Source organism: Lampris incognitus, chromosome 4 (assembly GCF_029633865.1).
Source record: "Lampris incognitus isolate fLamInc1 chromosome 4, fLamInc1.hap2, whole genome shotgun sequence".
Classification (NCBI taxonomy): domain Eukaryota; kingdom Metazoa; phylum Chordata; class Actinopteri; order Lampriformes; family Lampridae; genus Lampris; species Lampris incognitus.
Genome location: NC_079214.1, coordinates 5,827,449 through 5,853,303, shown reverse-complemented (window position 1 = coordinate 5,853,303; position 25,855 = coordinate 5,827,449). Strand labels below are relative to the sequence as shown.

General features: G+C 49.9%; 1 protein-coding gene across 1 annotated transcript in view; it reads left to right on the top strand.

Moving 5' to 3' along the window:
* The window catches only part of mindy2 (MINDY lysine 48 deubiquitinase 2), a 62,777-nt gene extending 43,257 nt beyond the window's left edge, over positions 1-19,520 (top strand). The window contains exons 7-9 of the mRNA XM_056278770.1: positions 9,463-9,636; positions 10,081-10,272; positions 18,781-19,520. Of these exons, the coding sequence (XP_056134745.1) occupies positions 9,463-9,636; positions 10,081-10,272; positions 18,781-18,927 (513 nt within the window). The 3' untranslated portion in view covers positions 18,928-19,520. The remainder of the gene's footprint in view (positions 1-9,462; positions 9,637-10,080; positions 10,273-18,780) is intronic.
* The last annotated feature ends 6,335 nt before the right edge of the window (positions 19,521-25,855 follow it).

Here is a 25,855-nt window from a genome sequence, read left to right as displayed (position 1 = left end):
TCCCCCGGCTGGCGACTCCACAGGTATCGGAGGAGGCATGTGGTCGTCTGCAGCCCTCCCCAGATCGCAGCGGCCGGGACGGCTCGGAAGAGTGGGGTAATTGGCCGGATACAGTTGGGGAGAAAAAGGGGAGGGAAATATATATATATATATATATCATACGTTTCAATATTCCGCTTAATATTAAATCTCTTAATATTCCATTCCTCATTAGTTCAGCACTTTTTTCAACAACATTGATGGTTTCTGGAAAAAAAACCCACTATATATGTGTGTGTGTGTGTGTGTGTGTGTGTGTGTGTGTATGTATATGTATGTATGTATGTATATATATATGCATGCAGTGGGTAGTCAACACGTCAACATTATTTTCATTAAACGTACTTCCAGTGCAGCTGTCCACATGGAACTAAGACCAGCCGTCGGTATGGACTCCATAAGGCCACGCACGTAGGTAAATAAGTCGTAACGTTCCAGTCAATAAAACACGTTATGTGCATTAAATTGGAATGACACAGGAACAAAGTATTGAACACGCAGTAAGAGAAAGTACCTTTTTTTTTTTTTAGATTATTTTTTTTTGGCATTTTCTGCCTTTATCTGACAGCGACAGTAGAGCGAGACAGGAAAGGCAGGGGAGAGAGAGGGGATGATGTGCAGCAAAGGGGCTGGATTCGAACCCAGGCCGCTGCGGTAAGGACTCAGCCTTATGTGGTAACCCCCTACCAGGTGAGCCACCGGGGCGCCCCCAAGAAAAGTACCTAACCAGGTGATTCCACTAATTAGTACTCTTACCTGTGCTAATTAGAATCAGATGGGTTAGTGCATGTGGCTATTAGTACTTCTGCTCTGAAAAAGGGTTAGCCAGGGATCGCTGGTTCGAATCCCCGTGTCACCTCCGACTTGGTCGGCTGTCCCTACAGACACAATTGGCCGTGTCTGCGGGTGGGAAGCCGGATATGGTTATGTGTCCTGGTCACTGCAGTAGCGCCCCCTCTGGTCGGTCGGGACGCCTGTTTGGGGGGGGGGTAGTGTGATCCTCCCACATGCTACGTCCCCCTGGCGAAACTCCTCACTGTCAGGTGAAAAGACGCAGCTGGTGACTCCACATGTATCAGAGGAGGCATGTGGTAGTCTGCAGCCCTCCCCGGGTCGGCGGAGGGGGTGGAGCAGCGACCCGGACGGCTCGGAAGAGTGGGGTGATTGGCCAAGTGGCAACTGGGGAGAAAAAGGAGGGGGAAAAATCAGAAGAAAGAAAAGGGTTAGCCATCTGGGAATGCATCATGTGTTAGCAAGCTGTCGTGCCAGAACCATCTCATCATGGGTCGAGGTGCAGAGCTCTCCCAAGACCTTCGCAACAAGTTTGTTGAGCAACAGGATTTCTCAACTCCTAAATGTTCAAATAAGCACCATTGGGGCCGTTATCCGCAAGTGGAAGAAGCGTCACTCCGCCATCAACCAGCAACGCACAGGAGCTCCTTGCAAGATTGCCGCCCGGGCAGTAAGAAGATGAGTCAGAAGAGCAGCTCAAGAGCCAAGGACCACCTTCAAGATCTAAGGACCACCTTCAAGATCTAAGGACCACTCGCATAGAGCTCCAGAAAGACCTGGAAGAAGCAGTTAACAACTGTCACAGAGAAAACAGTAGACAGTGCACTCTGCCGCCACCGTCTCCATGCACCCCCCCTCCCGTAAGACTCCATTACTGAAGAAGAGACTTGTTGAAAATCATTTGAAGTTTGCATTACAACATTTGGAGAAGCCTGAAGGTTACTGGAGGAATGTGGCGTGGTCCGACGAAACAACAATTTAAATTTCTGCCAATAATACCGCGTGCCAAGTCTGGAGGAGAAACGGCTTTGCATATGATGCTGAAAGTACCACACCTACAGTGAAGTTCAGAGGTGGAGGCATCATGGTATGGGGCCGTTCCTCTTCTCATGGCCCCGGCAGAATCCACATTGTTAAGGGGAGATGGATGGAGCCATGTACCGGGATTTTCTTGAGAAGAATCTGTTGCCATCCACCTAGACAACCAGGATGAGACGCAGGTGGACCTTCCACCAGGACAACCATCCAAAACGTGCCGCGAAGCAGACTCTCAGCTGCTTCCAGAGAAAGAAAATAAAGGTGTTGGAATGCCCCAGTCATCCGACTTGAACCCAGTAAAATATTTGTGGAAGGAACTGAAGGTAAAGATTCACCAGCGCCCCCCAGAATCTCCAACATTTGAAGATTTGCTTCGAAGAATGGGCCAAAATCCCCCCGAGCACTGTGAGAGGGTAGTTTGTTTGTACAGGAAGCATCTTGGAGAATCTTGGAGCATCTTGGCGCTGTCACTGCAAACAAAGGCTTCTCCACCAAGTACCAAACACATTTCAGGTCGCGTGTTCAATGTTTTTATTCCTGTCATTCCAATTTAATGCACATAACTTTTTTATTGACTGGAATTTTATGATTTCTGTAGCTATGTTGTTTTTTTTGAGTTAATACCAATTTCCGGTCTTAATTTCATGTGAATAGGTACCTTGCATTATTATTATTATTATTATAGCTGCACTGGAGATGTGTTTAATGAAAGAATGTTGACATGTTGAATAATTATTTCCCTCACTGTATGTGGCAGCACGGTGGCCCAGTGGTTAGCACTGTTGCCTCACAGCAAGAAGGTCCTGGGTTCGAACCCCAGGCCGTCCCGGGTCGTCCTCTGTGTGGAGTTTGCATGTTCTCCCCGTGTCTGCGTGGGTTTCCTCCGGGTTCTCCGGTTTCCCCCCACGGTCGAAAGACATGCGTGTTAGGGTTAATACTCCTGCCTGTGCCCTTGAGCAAGGCAGTGGAAAGAAGAACTGGAGTTGGTCCCCAGGTGCTGCAGCTGCCCACCGCTCCTACACAATAGGATGGGTTACATGCAGAGAACACAGTCATTGTGCGACTACAAGTCCTTGTTAGAACACAGTGTCACCTGGGACTCAGGTGTCACAGTTGGATGACAGAGCAGTCAACAAACCTGAAGAAGACAGACATGAAGTAAACACGACACGGAACACGGTATGGCTGTGTTTAAAGAAACTGTCACCAGATTCACTGTCATCAGACTTACTCAACTGCTAGTTACATAACAAGTAGGGCGAGGATATGTCGACACTTCTCAGAGTTTGAAATAATGAATTTTGCCACCTTCAAATCCGGCAGCGGGGTATTGCTCTATTTAAAAACCTTCGCAAAAACAGTAAAGACGTCAGCCAGGACCGACCCCCCCCCCCCCCATCACAGATTTGCAGCTCCTCGGGTGTTCAGAGGTGCTGTTTCCAAGCAGACTGGTTCCAAAAGTCTGGTTCGAGTTCCAGCTGCAACTGGCAAGACGCGACAGAGAGAGCGAGCGAGACTTAGCAAGAGACTTTTATTTTGAAACAGGATGAGAATGGCAAGGAGTGCGTTTCTCCCGCCCACAACACTGACACCAAGAAGTCTGTGAATGTTCTCATTCATCCAGGTCATGGTTCTCCAAAGGAGTTGAATCAAGTGCAACTGGACTTGGTATATATCTGTGAAGACGTTTCGCCTCTCATCCAAGAGGCTTCCTCAGTTCGTGCCTTTCTGACTAGACCAAGCTAGTCTGACTGGCTGGTGATGAGACTCAGAATTTATCCTCTTTGGAGTCGTTATCAGAGCTAACGTCTTCCCTTGTGAACTTAATGTTCTTGTCCACTACTGAGTTGATGTGTTTTGTAAACGCTTGCACCTCTTGTGTTTGGATTTTGACCCATGTGGCGTCCACATATCTGAACCAGTGGCTCGGAGGTGTTCCTCTGAAGGAGTTCAGGGCCCTGTGTTCTACCTCTTCCATATATAAGTTGGCCACAATGGGAGATACTGGTGAGCCCATTGCACAGCCGTGTTTCTGTCTGTAAACTGGCCCCTGAATTGGAAATATGTAGTGTTCATGCAAAGGTCCAGTAGTTGGCAAATCTGGTCTGGGCTGAGGTTGGTCCTATTGTGGAGGATGTCGTCCCGTAGCAAACGTTGCCTCAGTTTCCAAAGCCTCCATGGTTGAGATGCAGGTGAATAACGAGGTCACGTCGTAGGATACCATGGTTTCATTCGGTTCCAGTTTTACGCCTTGGACCTTGTTCACAAAGTCAATAGAGTTCTGGATATGGTGAGGTGTTTCGCCCACTAAAGGGGTCAAGATGTTGGCTATATGTTTGGCAATGTTGTACGTGACCGAGTTTACCACACACCCAAAAAAGCAATCTGGTGTATGCTGTACAATGCAATGAGGATTGCACTGACCTATACATAGGAGAAACCAAACAACCACTACACAAACGGATGGCTCAACACAGAAGGCCAAACTCCTCAGGACAAGACTCAGCAGTCTATCTACACCTAAAGGAGAAGACACACTCCTTCGAGGACATCAACGTACACATTTTGGACAGAGAAGATAGATGGTTTGAAAGAGGGGTGAAGGAAGCCATCTATGTGAAACTGGAAAAACCACCCCTCAACAGAGGAGGAGGTCTGCGACACCACCTATCTCCCACTTACAATGCCGTCCTTTCATCTCTACCCAGGAGACTCAAGAAGCCTAGCCTCCAAGAACAACAGTTGGTCACTAACGGCTCCAACGACTCTCATGACCACTGAATAATGAAGTCAAAACTAACACCCCCAATGACCATCACTGCTAAACATTGGATCTCAAAGAGCCATGCACATTAATAGCTCTAATGACCGGCGTGGCTAAACATTGGAACACAAAGAGCCATCGACACCATTAGCTCAGATAACGACTCCTAAGAGGATAAATATCTGAGTCTCTTCACCAGCCAGTCAGACTAGCTTGGTCTAGTCAGAAAGGTACGAACTGAGGAAGCCTCTTGGATGAGAGGCGAAACATCTTCACGGATATATACCAAGTCCAGTTGCACTTGATTCAACTCCTTTGGATGACACCAAGAACCACAAAGATGCCAAAGATCCTGTAAAGAATATTACAAGGGGGTGCATCTTCACTGAGCCTGACAGTCCAAACTGCCCCGTTGCCAGTTTAATGAAGTATTTATCCCTTTGCCCTCCTGACGCCACAGTTTCCTACCCTCCCCCACTGAAAAAAGACAGACAGCTACTGAACAGACGAGCAGTGTGGTACCCTCGTGAGTCCATGGGGCACAGTTTCTCTGGGCAAATGGTACCCCAAGTCAGCCGGGCGGCCGGGCTTTCAAGGGAGGTACACTAATCACAGCTTGAGGAGCACCGCTGTCCAGCCCCTCTCAGGCTGGTCTGGAAAGGAAGGAGATCTTGTCTGTGGCTGGACACAGGTTTGAGAGCAGCCTGAGGAGCTACTGGGGTGCAGCCATGACAGACGGGGACAAGATCCGGCCCTCCAACCCAGGCAACAGCAGCAGATCTGGTGAGCGTGTCTCCTAGCTGCCTACCGCTACATAGTAATTGAAGTGATAATCGGTAGTGATACTAGTAGTATTGGGCCAGCCATGGCTTAAAGGTTAGAGAAGCGGATTTGTGACGGAACGTCGCCAGTTTGATCCCCGGACCAGCAGGAAAAATGTGGGTGGGGGTGGTGAGAAAGAATTAACGACGCTCCCCCTTCCCTCAATACCCACGGCCGGGCGTTCGGGTAGCGTAGCGGTCTATTCCGTTGCCTACCAACACGGGGATCGCCAGTTTGAATCCCCGTGTTATCTCCGACTTGGACGGGCGTCCCTTTGCCGTGTCTGCGGGTGGGAAGCCGGATGTGTGTCCTGGTTGTTGCATTAGTGCCTCCTCTAGTCCCTCCCCGGGGAACTAGGGGGAATAGTGCGCTGGTGAAACTCCTCACTGTCAGATGAAAAGAAGCGGCTGGTGACTCCACATGTATGGGAGGAGGCATGTGGTAGTCTGCAGCCCTCCCCAGATCGGCAGGGGGGGTTGAGCAGCGACCAGGACGGCTCGAAAGAGTGGGGTAATTAGACGGGTACAATTGGGGAGAAAAGGGAGGGGAAGAAGAAAAAAAAACCCACAACTGATGTGCCCTTGAGCAAGGCACTTAATACCCCCAACCAACTGCTCCAGTGGAGCTGCTCAGTGGCCACCAGTGAAGACTGGTTGTACTGGGCAGCTGCCAGGTGGGGATGTACAGCAGGGCGTTACTACCGGTTGCATCATCAGTCGTGTTTCCGGTGTGGTGACTGCAGAGCCCAGCAGGAAGGGACGCAGACCCGGGACGACCCCCAAGGTGGGACGACCCCGGGGCTCGAACCCAGAACCTTCTTGCTGTGAGGCGACTGCGCCACCATGCTGCCATTGTTATTATTATTGTTATTGTTATTATCATTATCGTTATTGTTATTATTGTTATTGTTATTATTATTATCATTATCGTTATTATTATTATTGTTATTGTTATTATTGTTATTATTATTATTATTATCATTATCGTTATTGTTATTATTATTATCGTTATTGTTGTTATTGTTATTATTATTATCATTATCGTTAGTTATTATTATTATCGTTATTGTTATTGTTGTTATTGTTATTGTTATTATTGTTATTGTTATTATTATTATCATTATCGTTATTGTTATTATTATTATCGTTATTGTTATTATTGTTATTGTTATTATTATTATCATTATCGTTATTGTTATTATTATTATCGTTATTGTTATTGTTATTATTGTTATTGTTATTATTGTTATTGTTATTATTATTGTAAGCACTAAGTTAGATTCAGTAACTTGCCAGTATCACTGTCTGTCCATTAAGCGCTGAATAAAGTTCTTATCTCACGAACACTCGCCTCTTTCCTTCCTGCTTCTGCTTCTCTTCCTTCAAAACCCTCCAAGTCTCCAAGACCAGAGTCCCCCACACCGCAGCTCACGTCTCCAAGACCAAAGTCCCCCGCACCACAGCTCACGTCTCCAAGACCAGAATCCCCCACACCGCAGCGCACGTCTCCAAGACCAGAGTCCCCCGCACCGCAGCTCACGTCTCCAAGACCAAGACCACGTCTCCAGCTCACGTCTCCAAGACCAGAGTCCCCCACACCACAGCTCACGTCTCCAAGACCAGAGTCCCCCACACCGCAGCTCACATCTCCAAGACCAGAGTCCCCCACACCGCAGCTCAAGTCTCCAAGACCAGAATCCCCTGCACCACAGCTCACGTCTCCAAGACCAGAGTCCCCCACACCGCAGCTCAAGTCTCCAAGACCAGAGTCCCCCACACCGCAGCTCACGTCTCCAAGACCAGAGTCCCCCACACCGCAGCTCACGTCTCCAAGACCAGAGTCCCCCACACCGCAGCTCAAGTCTCCAAGACCAGAGTCCCCCACACCGCAGCTCACGTCTCCAAGACCAGAGTCCCCCACACCGCAGCTCACGTCTCCAAGACCAGAGTCCCCCACACCGCAGCTCACGTCTCCAAGACCAGAGTCCCCCACACCACAGCTCACGTCTCCAAGACCAGAGTCCCCCACACCACAGCGCACGTCTCCAAGACCAGAGTCTCCCACACCGCAGCTCAAGTCTCCAAGACCAGAATCCCCTGCACCACAGCTCACGTCTCCAAGACCAGAGTCCCCCACACCGCAGCTCAAGTCTCCAAGACCAAGACCACGTCTCCAGCTCACATCTCCAAGACCAGAGTCCCCCGCACCGCAGCTCATGTCTCCAAGACCATAGTCCCCCGCACCGCAGCTCATGTCTCCAAGACCAGAGTCCCCCACACCACAGCTCACGTCTCCAAGACCAGAGTCCCCCGCACCGCAGCTCATGTCTCCAAGACCATAGTCCCCCACACCACAGCTCATGTCTCCAAGACCAGAGTCCCCCACACCACAGCTCACGTCTCCAAGACCAGAGTCCCCCACACCGCAGCTCACGTCTCCAAGACCACAGTCCCCCACACCGCAGCTCACGTCTCCAAGACCAGAGTCCCCCACACCGCAGCTCAAGTCTCCAAGACCAGAGTCCCCCGGACCACAGCTCACGTCTCCAAGACCAGAGTCCCCCGGACCACAGCTCATGTCTCCAAGACCATAGTCCCCCACACCACAGCTCACGTCTCCAAGACCAGAGTCCCCCGGACCACAGCTCACGTCTCCAAGACCAGAGTCCCCCGGACCACAGCTCATGTCTCCAAGACCACAGTCCCCCACACCGCAGCTCACGTCTCCAAGACCAGAGTCCCCCGCACCGCAGCTCATGTCTCCAAGACCATAGTCCCCCACACCACAGCTCATGTCTCCAAGACCAGAGTCCCCCGGACCACAGCTCACGTCTCCAAGACCAGAGTCCTCCACACCGCAGCTCACATCTCCAAGACCAGAGTCCCCCACACCACAGCTCACGTCTCCAAGACCAGAGTCCCCCACACCGCAGCTCACGTCTCCAAGACCAGAGTTCCCCACACCATAGCTCACGTCTCCAAGACCAGAGTCCCCCGCACCGCAGCTCACGTCTCCAAGACCAGAGTCCCCTGCACCATAGCTCACGTCTCCAAGACCAAGACCACGTCTCCAGCTCATGTCTCCAAGACCAGAGTCCCCTGCACCATAGCTCACGTCTCCAAGACCAGAGTCCTCCACACCGCAGCTCACATCTCCAAGACCAGAGTCCCCCACACCACAGCTCACGTCTCCAAGACCAGAGTCCCCCACACCGCAGCTCACGTCTCCAAGACCAGAGTCCCCTGCACCATAGCTCACGTCTCCAAGACCAAGACCACGTCTCCAGCTCATGTCTCCAAGACCAGAGTCCCCCGCACCGCAGCTCACGTCTCCAAGACCAGAGTCCCCCACACCGCAGCTCACGTCTCCAAGACCAAGACCACGTCTCCAGCTCGTGTCTCCAAGTGTCAAACCTGGACTCTTTAACTGAGCCAAAATAGTAACGGCATAGGAGCGATGGCGTCCGTCTCTGTAGGGAAGTTCTCTTTAAAGAGGGGTCAGGGGTCAGCGGCCCCGCAGAGTCCCCGCGAGCGACGGGGCTCGGTGTCCTGCTCAGAGGCACGCGGGGCAGGGCGGGGGTGTTGAAGCGAACCGGATGAACACGGTGACACGGTGGACACGGCTCAGTCCGGGGGCTACGCCCATCGCAGACCTTTGCTGTTATCTGCAGGAAGGGAGGCGGAGGCGGTGAACGTTGGGTCTGAGCGGCGGCGAGCCGTCGCCAGCGTAAACAAGCCGTGTAGCTTATCTGTAACCAGGGGAGTCTGGCAGTACGCAGGTCCACCAACCGCTCGGCTGCACCACACGTAAAACACTCCACCTGCTCCTCCGCTGGCAGCCGTCAGTCTCAGGGGAGCCCGGTTTGGACTTCCTGTAAAGTCACGTGTTGCAAGAGTTCGTGTGTTGCTCGATCCTGATAAGGTACACTGTGTGTGTGTGTGTGTGTGTGTGTGTGTGTGTGTGTGTGTGTGTGTGTGTGTGTGTGTGTGTGTGTGTGTGTGTCCCAGGGGCAGCTATACCTCCTGGTTACAGACCAGGGTTTCCTGACCGAGGAGAAGGTCGTGTGGGAGAGCCTCCACAACGTCGACGGAGACGGAAATTTCTGCGACTCCGAATTTCGACTTCGGCCTCCTTCCGACCCGGAGACGGTGTACCGGGGACAGCAGGACCAGATAGACCAGGTCCGAACACTGGTAGCTCCTATATTTGATTCTGTCTCATTCTTGTGGTTGTTTTGGTTTCAACGCAGCACAACGCACAATACGTCTGTTTTCACTGATGGACGTGGCCTGACTGAGAGTCACAACATGCTAACATGCTAACATGCAATATGCTAACATGCTAACAGGTTAATCAAGGGTCGTGGTCATTTCAGGGATTTTGAAGATGAAGATGATGATGATGATGATGATGTGAATTCGTGCTCAGTATATGTTGAGGGTTAACAGAGGTGACAGTCATTACACCAATGACTGTCACCTCTGTTAACCCTCAACACCAGGACTGCCTGGACTGTGACAACAAACTGGGTGTGTGTGTGTGTCTGTGTGTGTGTGTGTGTGTGTGTGTGTGTGTGTGTGTGTGTGTGTGTGTGTGTGTGTGTGTCTGTGTGTGTGTGTGTTTAGGACTACCTGATGGCGCTGTCGCTGCAGCAGGAGCAGCAGAGTCAGGACCTGCAGTGGGAGCAGCTCCCGGAGGGCATCAGCGACCTGGAGCTGGCCAAGAAGCTCCAGGAGGAGGAGGACAGGCGGGCCTCCCAGTACTACCAGGAGCAGGAGCAGGAGCAGGCGGCGGCCGTGGTAGCAGCCCAGGTGCAGGTGAGGAGGAGAGGGATGACATGACCGGGCACCCAGATCTGAGGCGAGGTTTAAGGTGGACAGTCTGGTCTGCCGGGAGAGTTAACGACGTGGGATGAGGAGCTTTTGTGAGGGTGTGGGATGGGGAGGTGTGGATGGGGAGGTGTGGATGGGGGATGGGGAGGTGTGGGATGGGATGGGAAAGTTATAATAAATCCATGTATCAGTTGGTACCTCTTAATATTGGGAGCCTGTAAGAAAGGTTTCGGGGGCGTTTCTGTAGGTCTGTTGTAGTGCCACTAGGAGGCGCCATGCAGTCTGCAGGAGGAGCGGTGCGTGTCAGTACATAAGACTCGATGCGGGGAAACTCCACCAGTGTCCCTCTGCAACACAGGAGAGACAAAGCACATAAAGCCCGAGTCAGCTTCCACACACAAGATGTCAGCAGCTCCTCTTTTTTGGATTTCCCCCCTTTTTCTCCCCAGTTGTACCCGGCCAATTACCCCACTCTCCGGAGCCGTCCCGGTCTCTGCTCCACCCCCTCTGCCGATCCGGGGAGGGCTGCAGACTACCACATGCCTCCTCCCAGACATGTGGAGTCACCAGCCGCTTCTTTTCACCTGACGGTGAGGAGTTTCACCAGGGGGACGTAGCACATGGGAGGATCATGCTATTCCCCCCCAGTTCCCCCTCCCCCCCAAACAGGCATCCCGACCGACCAGAGGAGGTGCTGGTGCAGTGACAAGGACACACACCACCATCCGGCTTCCCACCCACAGACACCGCCAATTGTGTCTGTAGGGACACCCGACCCAGCCGGAGGTAACACGGGGATTCGAACCGGCGATCCCCATGTTGGTAGGCAACGGAATAGACCGCCACGCCACCCGGACGCCCCAGCAGCTCCTCATAAAAGAAGAAAAATACACCTTCTCCAAAGTCGATTATATGAACTGTTTTTAACACAATAATCCACCTTCTTCTACAGTGGAAGAATATGGATATGCAGCCATCCACCCATCCATCCACCCATCCATCCACCCATCCATCCACCCATCCACCCATCCATCCACCCATCCATCCATCCACCCATCATCCACCCATCCATACATTATCTAAACCGCTCATCCTGCTCTCAGGGTCACAGGGATGCTGCTGGAGCCTATCCCAGCAGCCATTGAGCGGCAGGCGGGGAGACACCCTGGACAGGCCGCCAGGCCATCACGGGACCCCCACACACACACATTTATAACTAGGGACAATTCAGTACGGCCGAGTCACCTGACCTACATGTCTTTGGACTGTGGGAGGAAACCCACGCAGACACGGGGACAACATGCAAACTCCACACAGAGGACGACCCGGGACGACCTCCAAGGTTGGACTACCCTGGGGCTCGAACCCAGGACCTTCTTGCTGTGAGGCAACCACGCTAACCACTGCGCCACCATGCCGCCCATGGATATGCATATCGTGGAAAAATAGTTCAAAACTGTGATCTAATTTTTAGGATTCTGCATGTACTTGTGAAAGTGTTGGTTAAAGAGGCTAAAGAGTAAAAATGATTGACAGTTTGCTTCAGGGAAGGTGTGTTTCCCTTCTTTTGAGAGGAGCTGCTAATCATTGTGGTAGACATCCAGCAATTTAGCTAAGCTAGGCTTAACTCATTTTAACTTAACGTAACTCATAGCTGTGGTGGGGTTTCTCCGGGTGCTCCGGTTTCCCCTGCCATCAAAAAGACATGCATGTTAGGGTTAATACTCCTGTCTGTGTCCCTGACTGAGACATGGATCTCACAGTTAGCACGGTTACCTCACACCAAGAAGGTTCTGGGTTCGAGCCCCAGGGTGGTCCAACCTTGGTGGGTCGTCCCGGGTCATCCTCTGGGAGGAGTTTGCACGTTCTCCCCGTGTCTGTGTGGGTTTCCTCCAGGGGCTCCGGTTTCCTCCCACAGTCCCAAGACGTGTAGGACAGGTGACTCAGCCGTACTGAATTGTCCCTAGGTGTGTGTGTGTGTCGGCCCTGTGATGGACTGGCGGCCTGTCCAGGGTGTCTCCCCGCCTGCTGCCCAGTGACTGCTGGGGTAGGCTCCGACATCCCGCGACCCGAATTCAGATAAGCGGCTTGGATAATGGATGGATGGAAAAACTCACAGTTCAACATACACTCAAACTGCACATAGGAAAAAGGTGTCCAACGGTTTGCCTGACTCAGAGTAGGTAGGACACAGTAAAAACCCTGGAAACTGAAATACCCCTTTAAGAAAGTGGTATTCAGCCATCTCGCATAGTGTATGTAGGTGTTTCTTTCTGCCAATCACGACACCATCCGATTTAATAAATTCACACGCCTTCATCCAGACAGGACTAATCAATAATATCAGTGAAGAACCTAAATATACATGGTGAGTGTCCAAATACTCTATATGTACTACATACTAATATAATGGTAGTATGCAGTATTGTATACTATTTAGCACTTACTTTCCATTAAAATGTGTTTGAATTTATTATATTATCATCAACCTCCCGCTCCATCCTACCCTCACTCGCGAACAAGGGAGATTGACAGGTGGATCGGTGCAGCATCAGCAGTAATGTGGACGTTGTACTGGACCGTTGTGGTGAAGAAGGAGCTGAGCCGGAAGGCAAAGCTCTCAATTTACCAGTCAGTCTTGGTTCCAGCCCTCACCTATGGTCATGAGCTTTGGGTAGTGACCGAAAGAGGGAGATCATGGATACAAGCGGCTGAAATGAGTTTCCTCAGTAGGGTGTCTGGGCTCAGCCTTAGAGATAGGGTGAGGAGCTCAGACATCTGGAGGGAGCTCAGAGTAGAGCCGCTGCTCCTTCCCGTCAAAAGGAGCCAGTTGAGGTGATTCAGGCATCTGATCAGGATGCCTCCTGGGCGCCTTCCTTTGGAGGTTTTCCGGGCACGTCCAACTGGGAGGAGACCCCGGTGTAGACCCAGAACTCGCTGGAGGGACTACAAGTCCAGTCTGGCCTGGGAACACCTTGGGATCCCCCAGGAGGAGCTGGAGGGCGTTGCTGGGGAGGGGGAGGTCTGGAGTGCCCTACTTAGCTTGCTGTCACCACGGCCCGACCCTGCAGAAGCGGCTGAAGATGAGATGGGATGGGATGGGATGAGATGAGATGAGATGAGATGGGATGGGATGGGATGGGATGAGATGGGATGGGATGGGATGAGATGAGATGAGATGAGATGAGATGGGATGAGATGAGATGAGATGAGATGAGATGAGATGAGATGAGATGGGATGGGATGGGATGGGATGGGATGAGATGAGATGTTATCCTCAGTCAACCAGCTGAAGTGACAGCAGGTGGATATGGCTTGTGCACCCTGTGTCCCCATGCAAAGTTGCCGTTTCCTTCCAGAATAGTACCCAAGCAATTGATGAGATTTTTCAGCGAAAATAGTATATATCCTGGTATTTTAAGTATAATATGTTTTCCCGCCTACAAAGATTGTGATGTAGTATTCTAAAAAGGGGTACAATATAGTACGTACTGCAGTTGTAGTACTGGTACTCAGACAGCTAGGGACCTCTAGGGTACAGGATTGGACACCACTGGTTTAACGTCTTCATCTCAGCCCTGCTTTCAGTCCTTTGAGTCAGTTGGCGGTTACAATTGAGGGATTTGAGTCGCTGTCGTCTGTATTTAGCTGAAAGTATTTCCTCTTCTGGGTCACAGAATTGAACCTACTCTTTAACTTCTCTAGAAACACTGGCAGTCGACCAGACCCTGTGAGGGAAGTCTGCATTTTGCTAAATGTTGCGGAGGCGTTGCAGCCCAGATTATGTAGTTGCCTGTGAAGCGTGGCTGGATGGGTCATGGTGGTTATGTGTTCTGTGGAGCTATTTATATGCTCCTCCGGGCCTCCGTGCTCAGTGCTCCAACAAGGAGCTGTTGTCCCACCTAAACGTAAATAAGTGTACATGGTATTTGCAAGTGAGCGAGAACGAATTCGATGAAAACTGCACCCAGATAGCAAAATTGCTGTGGCCCGGACCCGTCCCATACCCGACACTTTCATCCGGCCCACATACCACATGGAATGATGGCACTTGGGCGGTCCGCTCCTGTTTGCCAGATGTGGGCCAGAACCAAGCCACAGCAATGCTGCATCTGCCACATATTTGCCAAAGGTGGCCATATTTGTGTTGTGATATTTGGGCCATATTCACCATTTACCACACGGGGCCACTTCAGGGCCACATCCAGACCACATGTTGCCCAGAGCACTGCATCTTTGCCAAAAAAGACCCACATTTGATTTGGCATATTTGGGCCATATTTGCTATTATACATGTGGGCCACTTCAGGCTCACATCCATTTTGTCAGGGCCAGAAGAAGGCCAGCAGTGCCGCATCACTGCCTGAAGTGGCCCACGTCTGGATGCTGTCTGGGGAGCCATTTTGAGCTAAAACATCCAAGTAAAAACATCACTCTCAACCAAATATCCCACCGCTCTTACGCCGTCCAGAGAGGAACGTTCGATACACGGCGCGTTGCTGAATAAAGCCGGTTTTAAGGCCCCTTCCCTCCAAACCTGGCAGGTGCAGGGGGGGTGTATGGATGAACTGTGGTGTGGTTGCAGACCCGTTAACCGGTCTGTTACGTGTTCTGGTTCCGTCCGGGCCGAATATGGAGAGCTGGGGTGGCTGTCACTGCTCAGTCTGGTCTGCACAGAGTACCTACAAGCGTGCTGACATGCAGTGGCGTCCTGCACAGCACGGATCACCGCCGTCCCGCCCCGGAATCAAGCGCGGCGGTGACGTCATCGAGCGGCGACGCTCACAGTTAAAGAGACAGTGCAGGCTTCTCGCGGTATTAACAAATCGAAATGTTCACAGATAAATACAACTTCCATCGTGTGATGAACTGGAGGATCCCCGCCAGCCACGTCGCTCCTTCTGCGGCGCTCGGACTTGGAGACAAACTGAGTCATTTTGTCCCAGGCTGGGAGGCACTGCTCCGCATGGCGCTCGTATCTCCCACCTCCCCCTCCTCTTTTTTCTCCTCGACTGTATCCGGCCAACAGCTTGTTTGCATATGACGCGCGAACTGTAGGTGGCGGGCCAGGGCCGGAAGTGATTTTTCTACACAGGAAGCGCCATCACACACTCTCCAAATGCCGGTTGCTCACGTCGATTAAACCAGTGTTTCTCAACCGGGGGCCCGCGGACCCCTAGTGGTCCGTGGTGTAATTGCAAGGGGTCCGTGAAAATAAAATATCTTTAAAAAAAAGATCCTGAGTATTTTTGATCTACCCTGAGGACCCCTCCACCTGATCTTGGGGGAGGGGGGTTGCAGTTTGATAGAAACAGTAGAAACTGCATTTTAAATTGCATTATAGCATTTATTCACTCTTTGGGGCAAAAATAAGAGCTTTCAGTTGTAATTTAGATATAGTTAACAAAACAGAATTCTTATGCAGTAACTTTCAGATATATATAACAAAACAGAATATGTATTCAGTAACTCTCAGATATATGTAACAACACAGAATATGTATTCAGTAACTTTCAGATATATGTAACAAAACAGAATATGTATTCAGTAACTTTCAGATATATGTAACAAAACAGAATATGTATTCAGTAACTTTCAGATATATGTAACAAAACAGAATATGTATTCAGTAACTTTCAGATATATGTAACAAAACAGAATATGTATTCAGTAACTTTCAGATATATGTAACAACACAGAATATGTATTCAGTAACTTTCAGATATATGTAACAACACAATATGTATTCAGTAACTTTCAGATATATGTAACAACACAGAATATGTATTCAGTAACTTTCAGATATATGTAACAAAACAGAATATGTATTCAGTAACTTTCAGATATATGTAACAAAACAGAATATGTATTCAGTAACTTTCAGATATATGTAACAACACAATATGTATTCAGTAACTTTCAGATATATGTAACAAAACAGAATATGTATTCAGTAACTTTCAGATATATGTAACAAAACAGAATATGTATTCAGTAACGTTCAGATATATGTAACAAAACAGAATTTTTATGCAGTAACTTTTAACAATGCAAACGGGAGCGAGATCTCTTATTAAATACAATAAATGACACTTGTGTAACAGATGTAATTAGAGAAAAAAGTCCTGTTACCCTTTATAGTTTAGGTAGATAAAGGTCTCCGTCACATCTGAGTAAAATAATCCTATTTCTATAAATGTCATAGGATCTTTTTTTTAAAGATGGTTTATTTTCACGGACCCCTTGCAATTACACCACGGACCACTAGGGGTGCGCGGCCCCCCGGTTGAGAAACACTGGAGTAAAGGGTCCGGCCCGTTGGCCAAGAGCTAACGTGTCTTCTTATTGGTGTACGTTACAATATGTACAAGTTGAAACTGTTCACCTGTTTGCTGGTAGGTGCAGGTGAAAGTGTGTGGACAGTTGTGTGGCCAGTTGTGTGCGTGTGGTTGACTTTTATCCATGGTAAATCTTGCAGGCATCGCGAAAAATATGCCATTGTCAATAGCACACGCCAACAAACAGGAAACTGGTATGACCCCTGCAGTAGAAACCGGAAGTCAGACTACAGTTATGCACAGAGGGGCCAGGAGGGCCGCCCCTTCCCTTTGAGCTTCTCTGATTGGTTAGAAGGGCGAGGCTTGCTGTGAAATTTCAGAATAGCATAACTCCAGTCAATGAAACTCAATCAGCTGAGTCGGTGTGTTAAGATGTGTTTAGGAGCCAAATTCAAACAAAGAAATCTTACAAACTGAAGCTGTAAGGGCATTATCATACTTTACATCAGGCTGCCAAAACTTAAAGGTACAATCCGCAATTCATGTACACAGAAGCCCACCTCTTGCCACTGTTTTTGTGAGATGTCTTAAATGTTGTCACTTTAATACACGTGAATGAGAAAACCAGTCAAAACCAGCCAGCCGGCGTCACTTGTAGTTCTTCTCGAGGCTTTCGGTCGTCTCCATTTGTCAAACAAACCTACAATGTTGACCTGATGTCGACAGATCAGAATCAGGATCAGAAACACTTTATTGGTCGTTTCATTTCATGCACTTGCGCACATGAAATGAAATGAAGCATCATTTCCCCCAAACCACAGCAGTGCAACACAAAGACAACACAGGTGCAACACAAAGACAAAAAAACATCCAAAAACTACAAGTAAACACATATCCAAGCTAACACATATACCTAAACTAAACAACAAAATATCACTGTCCAGGAGAACGAACGCCAGCCAGGATGACCGTCGGAACTGCTGGTCTGCATGGGCTAGCAGTTAGCTTAGCCTGCCCTGCTTCCATGTCCTGTCAGACCGCCGTCTGTGTTATCAAAACGGCCAGTCTGCATGGCCTAGCAGTCAGCTTAGCCTGCCCTGCTTCCATGTCCTGTCAGACCGCCCTCAATGTTATCGGAACTTCCACTCTGCATGGGCTAGCAGTTAGCTTAGCCTGCCCTGCTTCCATGTCCTGTCAGACCGCCCTCAGTGTTATCGGAACTGCCGGTCTGCATGGCCTAGCAGTCAGCTTAGCCTGCCCTGCTTCCATGTCCTGTCAGACCGCCCTCAGTGTTATCGGAACTTCCACTCTGCATGGGCTAGCAGTTAGCTTAGCCTGCCCTGCTTCCATGTCCTGTCAGACCGCCCCCAGTGTTATCGGAACTGCCGGTCTGCATGGCCTAGCAGTCAGCTTAGCCTGCCCTGCTTCCATGTCCTGTCAGACCGCCCTCAGTGTTATCGGAGCTTCCGGTCTGCATGGCCTAGCAGTTAGCTTAGCCTGCCCTGCTTCCATGTCCTGTCAGACCGCCCTCAGTGTTATCGGAACTTCAGGTCTGCATGGGCTAGCAGTTAGCTTAGCCTGCCCTGCTTCCATGTCCTGTCAGACCGCCCTCAGTGTTATCGGAACTTCCGGTCTGCATGGCCTAGCAGTTAGCTTAGCCTGCCCTGCTTCCATGTCCTGTCAGACCGCCCTCAGTGTTATCGGAACTTCTGGTCTGCATGGCCTAGCAGTCAGCTTAGCCTGCCCTGCTTCTGTGTCCTGTCAGACCGCCCTCAGTGTTATCGGAACTTCCACTCTGCATGACCTAGCAGTCAGCTTAGCCTGCCCAGCTTCCGTGTCCTGTCAGACCGCCCTCGTTGTTATTGGAACTGCCAGTCTGCATGGGCTAGCAGTCAGCTTAGCCTGCCCAGCTTCCATGTCCTGTCAGACCAGACCGCCCTCGGTGTTATCAGAATTGCTGGTCTGCATGGGCTAGCAGTTAGCTTAGCCTGCCCGCGCCTCCATGTCCTGTCAGACCGCCCTCGGTGTTACTTATGTCATGTTTCTTGTTGTCAGTAGAGTGCTCATGTTGCCGCAGCACCGCATGACATCATGGATTGTACCTTTAAAATACAACATGAAGTTTGCAGTTTTCAATAAGGCCATGTAGCTTATAGTCCTGCTCTCTTTGTGTGTGTGTGTGTGTGTGTGTGTGTGTGTGTGTGTGTGTGTGCAGCAGGGTCAGCAGGAGCCGGCAGGAGGAGACGAGGAGGACAGAGGAGCTGCAGGGGGAGCTGCGCCCAGCCCAGGAAAACAGTGCTCCGCTGGAGAAAGCAAACCCAAGAAAGAATCAAAGGAGAAAGACAAATGTGTTATTTTGTAACATAGATTGTGCGCGTGCGTGTATGTGCGTGTGTGCGTGTGTTTTACTTATCTGTGAGAAAGGGGACGGCGTTTGTTTCTACACTGACGTGACACACCAGGCCGCCTCCACCCACCCCCCTCGACAGAACCGTGACGGAGGTCTGGAAGGAGAAATCTCTGCAGAGAGAGGGAGAGGGAGAACGACAGGACAAACCACTGGTGCCTGCTATCCTCTGTCCTCGGTGGACTCTGGACACCGGAGGATGAGACACTTTGAAAAATACCACTAACTGTTCATCGAGTCTGCCAGACTTTTAGGAGTGAGGCGGTGCACTACAGCCTCCATCCGCAGCGTGGTGCAGTACAGCCTCCAGCCGCAGCGTGGTGCAGTACAGCCTCCAGCCGCAGCGTGGTGCAGTACAGCCTCCAGCCGCGGCGTGGGTTCACATGAAGTGGGGGTCCGTATATTTTCTAGCATTAGATGAAATCCGAGGAAACAAAATGTCACCCTCTCGTTTGTCATTTTCCCAAGAGAATCATTGTCCTTTTTTTTCAATTATTGGAGTTTATAAGCTATTTTTTTGCATCGATAATTACAGAACGTATATCCGTGTACTTGCTTTATTGTGTATTTTGTTTTGGGCGATCTCTGAGCGAGAGATGTGTTAAATCGTGGTCATATTAGTTGCTTTTGAAAAGGGTGTCATTTTTGCCCTCCCTCCTTTTTTTTCTTTCTTTAATCTGTTCTGTGCATAACTGTAGTCCACTGACTTCCGGTTTCTACTGCAGCGGTCACACCAGCTTCCTGTTTGTTGGCGTGTGCGATCGACAGCGGCATATTTCTCGCGATGCCTGCGAGATTTAGCTATGCCGCTGTCAACAGCACACGCCAACAGGAAGCTGGTATGACCGCTGCAGTAGAAACCGGAAGTCAGCGGACTACAGTTATGCACAGAGGCGATTGAAACATCCGGGCATTTGGCAACAAAAATGGCGGAGCTGCGGTCACGACAGCATCCATTTGTGACTTTCTACCACTTCTTTTATTGCTGCCTCGTTTTATTTATGAGTGTGTGTTTTGGTTTTTGTAAGGTTTTAGTATCGAATATGTGAAAGGGATTTTCTGATAATGTGTGTATGACGTTATCGTAACCGCCGAGTCGCTTTCTAAACGCCCTGAACTCGTAAACAGCCCGTCTCAGTCTCCTCTTAAAGCTTCCGGTTCATCCTCTTAAAGCTTCCGGCTCAGATTTGCCTTACAGGAGTATGGCGGCACGTGTTCTGCTTTGTCGGAATGTCTGGGTGTGTGCTTTGTATGGTGTCTTTTATATATATATATTTATATATATATATATATATATTCATGCGCTATGATCACTTACGTTACACGCAGTTTTTATTTGGAAATAGCCAAAATGTTTGGGTTTCTATCAGTCATATTTGTACATAAGGGACATTTAATATGTTTATTTTACAATCTTGATGTTTTTATTCTTCACGTCGTTTTAAGTTTTATTATTTTTATTTTTTTTATTTTTTTGGACAATCATGCTCACTGGCTCATCTTCACTAAAGAATCTGGTTCCAGTCTTGTTTTGTGAGGGAGAAACGACTGGATTTAGTTGCACGTTTCTAACATGGAGATGGAGAACATCTGGAAAACACAGATTGACAGACGAGGAAATGTTTTTCCAGGACTTGTATGAAAACCCTGACAGACTTAACGCCCCCACCCCACCCCTTTGATAGAGATATAGCGTGTCCTAGACGCCATCTTGACCTCCTCCCGTGTTGGATTCTGGGAGTTTGGTTTCTTGCTCTTTAACAGGATTACAGATTTCACACAAACTCTGTTTCAGTCACTATTAGTGAACACATGCTATTCTCTGCCAAACTGTAACTATCATAAAACATCAAGTCCACCATGACATCAAGAACAAGCGGAAGTTGTTGGAATTGAAATGTCCTTGAAGCAACTCGAAGCTTTCGCGTCCTAGTCGCTCCATAGCCCAGATACTAGCTAGCTAAGAAAAACAATGGCCTCCGTCTCCGCGAACTGGTCCAGATGTTCAATCTCAGATCAGTTGCTCCATAGCCCAGATACTAGCTAGCTAAGAAAAACAGTGGCCTCCATCTCCGCAAACTGGTCCAGATGTTCAATCTCACATCAGTCGCTCCATAGCCCAGATAGTAGCTAGCTAAGAAAAACAGTGGCCTCCATCACCGCAAACTGATCCAGATGTTCAATCTCACACTGGAGATGTTGATGATGGAACATCTCACCCAGAAGAAAAGACAAACTGCTGCTCATCCTTACCGGGTTGTATATAGGAGCTAATGGTGGAAATATAGTCATACTTGTACCCGTCCCTCCCTCACGCAGAAGCTGATCCTTCATCTTTGTGCGCCCCTCACGGCAACATCTCAACTCATACAAGATGTACATATTCACCAGATGCACATTTATTAGGATGGTCGCTTGTCCCATTCTCCTTCCATTGTAACGCCGCCTGTGGACACCGTTGCTGTCTGCACATTCCAGCTTGATGCTTTGCTTCAAGCTTCAGTTGTGCGTCAAGAGTTGGATGAGGGGTTTGATGGAGGGGTTTGTCGAGGGTCTCCGTCCAGCGTTCAAGAACAGGTCTGTTAGAGGGGAAATCGCTCGCTTCTGAAACAGAAATAACTTCCAAAGAGAGGCAAGTGTGCAACCCCGGAGGGGTAACAGGACCGGATCTGAAGCCAGGGGTGAAACCCCGTTTGATGAACTTTGTACATAACACGCCTTATGACATTGACTGGATATTTTCTAGGACAACGGGACACAACAGGTGTATTATCGGAACGAGACAATCCATACGTTTCTCCATACACATCAGATTTACTCTCAGGCCTTCTCTGAAGGGACATATCCTCCAGTGTCTTACACATTTTAAACTTTGTATTGGAAATACCTGGTCTGTTATCACGTGGTCTTTCACACAGCTATACATGTGTGTACGTACGTATATTGGGTGTATGTGTCTGTTGTGTGAATGTGTGTGTGTGTGTGTGTTCACACTATGTAGTATACATACACATTTGTAGGCCTGGTTTATTCTTGCAACTCTGCAGTTTCGGTAGTCAAATGACAGTTTGTTACATCAGAAGACTCGACTCCGGGCCTCCGCGTGGCGTGGCGGTCTATTCCGTTTCCTACCAACACGGGGATCCCGGTTCGAATCCCTGCGTTTAACGCCGGCTTGGTCGAGCGTCCCTATAGACGCAATGGGCTCTGCATAACTGTGGTCCAGACTTCCGGTTTCTACTGCAGCGGTCATACCAGTTTCCTGTTTGTTGGCGCGTGCTATTTGACAGTGGCATATTTTTGGCGACGCCTGCAGGATTTACCATGGATACATGTCAACCACACGCACACAACCGTCCACACACTTCCACCTGCACCTCCCAGCACACTTCCACCTGCACCTCCCAGCACACTTCCACCTGCACCTCCCAGCAAGCAGGGGGGGGGGGGGAGTTTCAACTGGATATGTACAACTTGAAACTTTCCAGTGTGTGGGTGGTTGTGTGCGTGTGGTTGACGTTTATCCAGGGTAAATCCTGCAGGCGTCGCCAAAAATATGCCACTGTCAATAGCAGGCGCCAACAAACAGGAAACTGGTATGACCGCTGCAGTAGAAACCGGAAGTCTGGACTACAGTTACGCGCAGAGCCGATTGGTCGTGTCTGCGAGTGGGAAGCCGGATGTGGGTGTGTGTCCTGGTCGCTGCATTAGCGCCTCCTCTGGTTGTTTGGGGGCACCTGTTGGGGGGGAAGGGGGAACAGGGGTGGATAGCGTGATCCTCCCACGCGCTACATCCCCCTGGTGAAACCCCTCACTGTCAGGTGAAAAGAAGTGGCTGGCGACTCCACGCGTATGGGAGGAGGCGTGTGGTAGTCTGCAGCCCTCCCCGGATCGGCAGAGGGGGCGGAGCAGCGTGGGGCGATTGGCCGGATACAGTCCTTCTAGAAGGGTTTGTGAAGATGCTCCGCCCAGATGTTCTTGGACTTCCCCAAAATGTGTAACTTGTCCTGCAGGGTGAATTAAGGGAGGGCTGTGTAGGTTCGTGTGATACGCTGTATTCTCATTTCACACACGTTTTGTCGGCGGAGGAGTGATGGAGTAGGCGCGCACAAACGTCACTTTTCCTCCACCAGACCACACTTTATGTTGTCTTTCACAACCTTCCGGCAGGAGGAGGGAACATTTCTCAACCTGCAAAAACAAAAAGCAGCAAAGCAGCAACTTGGTGAAACAGCGAGGTCCTTGTGGGTTACTTCCTCTGCTCGCCTGCAACGAAAACCTTTTATTTCCAAAACTAAATCCAAGTCGAGGAATAAAGGACGCTGCCGGGCACCAGAAACATTCCAAACCCGCCTCAGATGCGGGAGCTCAGACAGGGTAGTGTGCTTTGTTAAGGTGTGTGTGTGTGTCGAGTTGTGTGTCTGTTTTGATGCACGTGTGCGTGACCGGTATTGACAGCAGAGCAGCAGATGCCGAGCTTGTCTTGTTGTCTCGACTCTCCTTCAGCAGCTTGCTCCTCATCGTCACTACACCTGCAGCCAGGACGCTGGTGGTCTTGGCGGTTTGTTTTTGCATCAGTTTTTGTTTTTCACCCGCCGTTGCTGAGATGAGGCGAGCTGGGGGGGGGGGGGGGGCTTTGTGTGTCCACGTTTGTGTATGCCTTGACGTGACTGTGGAGCAAATGCTGTGTTCTTGGTATTTTGATGAGGTGGGTCTTTTTTTTGGGGGGGGGGGGGGGGGAGAGGTAGTCATTGTAATTGGTTTTGCACTGTTACGTTGATATGCACTACTAAAACAAGGGAAACATACCTCATTTTATAAACCGGGGAGAAATTGTGCACGAGGCGGCGCTCGTTCCCGGGGGGGAGCTTTGGTGGACTCGGGAGTAACGGCCTGCAGGCTTATCCGGTCTGGGTTTAGAACCTGGAGTCTGTGAAGGGATTACAGGACTGTTACTACGGCCGGCTCTGCGGCCGGAGGAGAACTTCGAAACCCTTTTTAGTAGAATTTGCTGCAACTTGACAACATTCAGGTCAGTGGTGCGCCACCGCCAGGTTAAAACCCGCCGGTCCCACCACCACCCCCACCACCACCACCAGTGACACCAGCACGCTGAAGATGCTGGGAGGTTTTCAGTGACTCACACAGGAAGCCAGACGTCACTGATTCCACACCCTAGTCTGACAACGGTTGTCTGTGTATCGTTTTCGTTCTTCCTAGTATTTCGAAAAGGCAGATTGGGCAAAAGGAAAACTCAAAACGATGAACTGCTTCTTTCCCAGAATAGTCTAGGTGCACCTCTAGTTCAGGTAACTCTTTTTACTGTCAAACGCCATTGTTGATTTACTTTCACTAACGAATAAATATGTGATGTGCCCCTAGTGGAAGATATGTGTACTACGGCTCTGCTGTTGTGTTTGGTGGGGTGCCGCCAGTGTGAGTTCTGCACGGCGTGTGACACCCCCCCCCCCCCCACCAGACAGCCGGGGTGGCAACTCCTCTTGATGCAACAGCGGCTCCCGGCTGTGTTGCAGCGGGTGCATGTGTAGTGCTGAACACCGACATCGCGTCCGCCTCCCTGACAACACCGTCTGCGCTGTGCGGCCCGGCCCGTATGTTCGAACTCCACTCATGTAAACGAGAGGAAAAAGGAAGGTTACTTGTGAATATGGAAGGATGAATCTTTTTTCCTGTGCTGGTTTCAATGTTATTACTCACATAAATGACCAACTAATGTATGTAGCCTTTCACAGTACCGTTGCAAAATGTATATGGTGATACACATGGATATCTATATGGATCTATATAGATACATAAACAAAATGCCTTATAGACGAGGGACACTCAACCTGATTAGAACTACCAGGACAATAAAAGACTCGTGTCAGTTTCTGTTTCACTGTCGTCCATTTTGGTAGAGTTTCATTTGAAGCACATCTGAAACCCCCCCCCCCCCATCATCCAAGCCACTTATCCCAACCGGGGTCGCCGGGGCCTGTCCCAGCAGTCACTGGGCAGCAGGAGACACCCTGGACAGGCCGCCAGGCCACACACACACCCTAGGGGCAATGACCTACATGTCTTTGGACTGTGGGAGGAAACCGGAGCCCCCGGAGGAAACGACCCGGGACGACCCCCAAGGTTGGACTACCCCGGGGCTCGAACCCAGGACCTTCTTGCTGTGAGGCAACCATGCTGACCACTGCGCCACACTTGAAAACCAGAGGTGTAAAAACCAGGTCCAGAAAGTGAAAGTCCAAACCATGTATTTGCTCCACTCATGCACTCCACCAGCAGATTCTAGTCAACACCACCCCTCAGCTAGGTGGGGGAAACTGGTTAACCAAATCAGCTGGTTTAGTAACACGGTTGGAGCAAATACACGGTTTGGACATTTACTTTCTGGACCTGGTTTTTACACCTGTTGAAAACCAAGTCATTGAATTCATTTTAACCACTGAATGATCTGGTCTGGTCTGGTCTGGTCTGGGCCCAAAAAGGCATTTACAGATCAAAACACTTGGGAGTCCATCTGTTATCAATCCCACTTGCTATCTGCGACACCAACATTTTAAAAACTGAAATAACAGCGACGGGCATCACATCAACGGCACGCTTAATGGACACAGGACTAAATGTGACGTGCTTTGGGTTTCTTTCATTTATTTACTTATTTTTCTGATTTCCCCCCCTTTGTTCTCCCCAATTGTATCCGGCCAAATACCCCAACTCTTCCGAGCCGTCCCGGTCGCTGCTCCACCCCCTCTGCTGACCCGGGGAGGGCTGCAGACTACCACATGCCTCCTCCCATACATGTGGAGTCACCAGCCGCTTCTTTTCACCTGACAGTGAGGAGTTTCACCAGGGGGAGGATCACGCTATT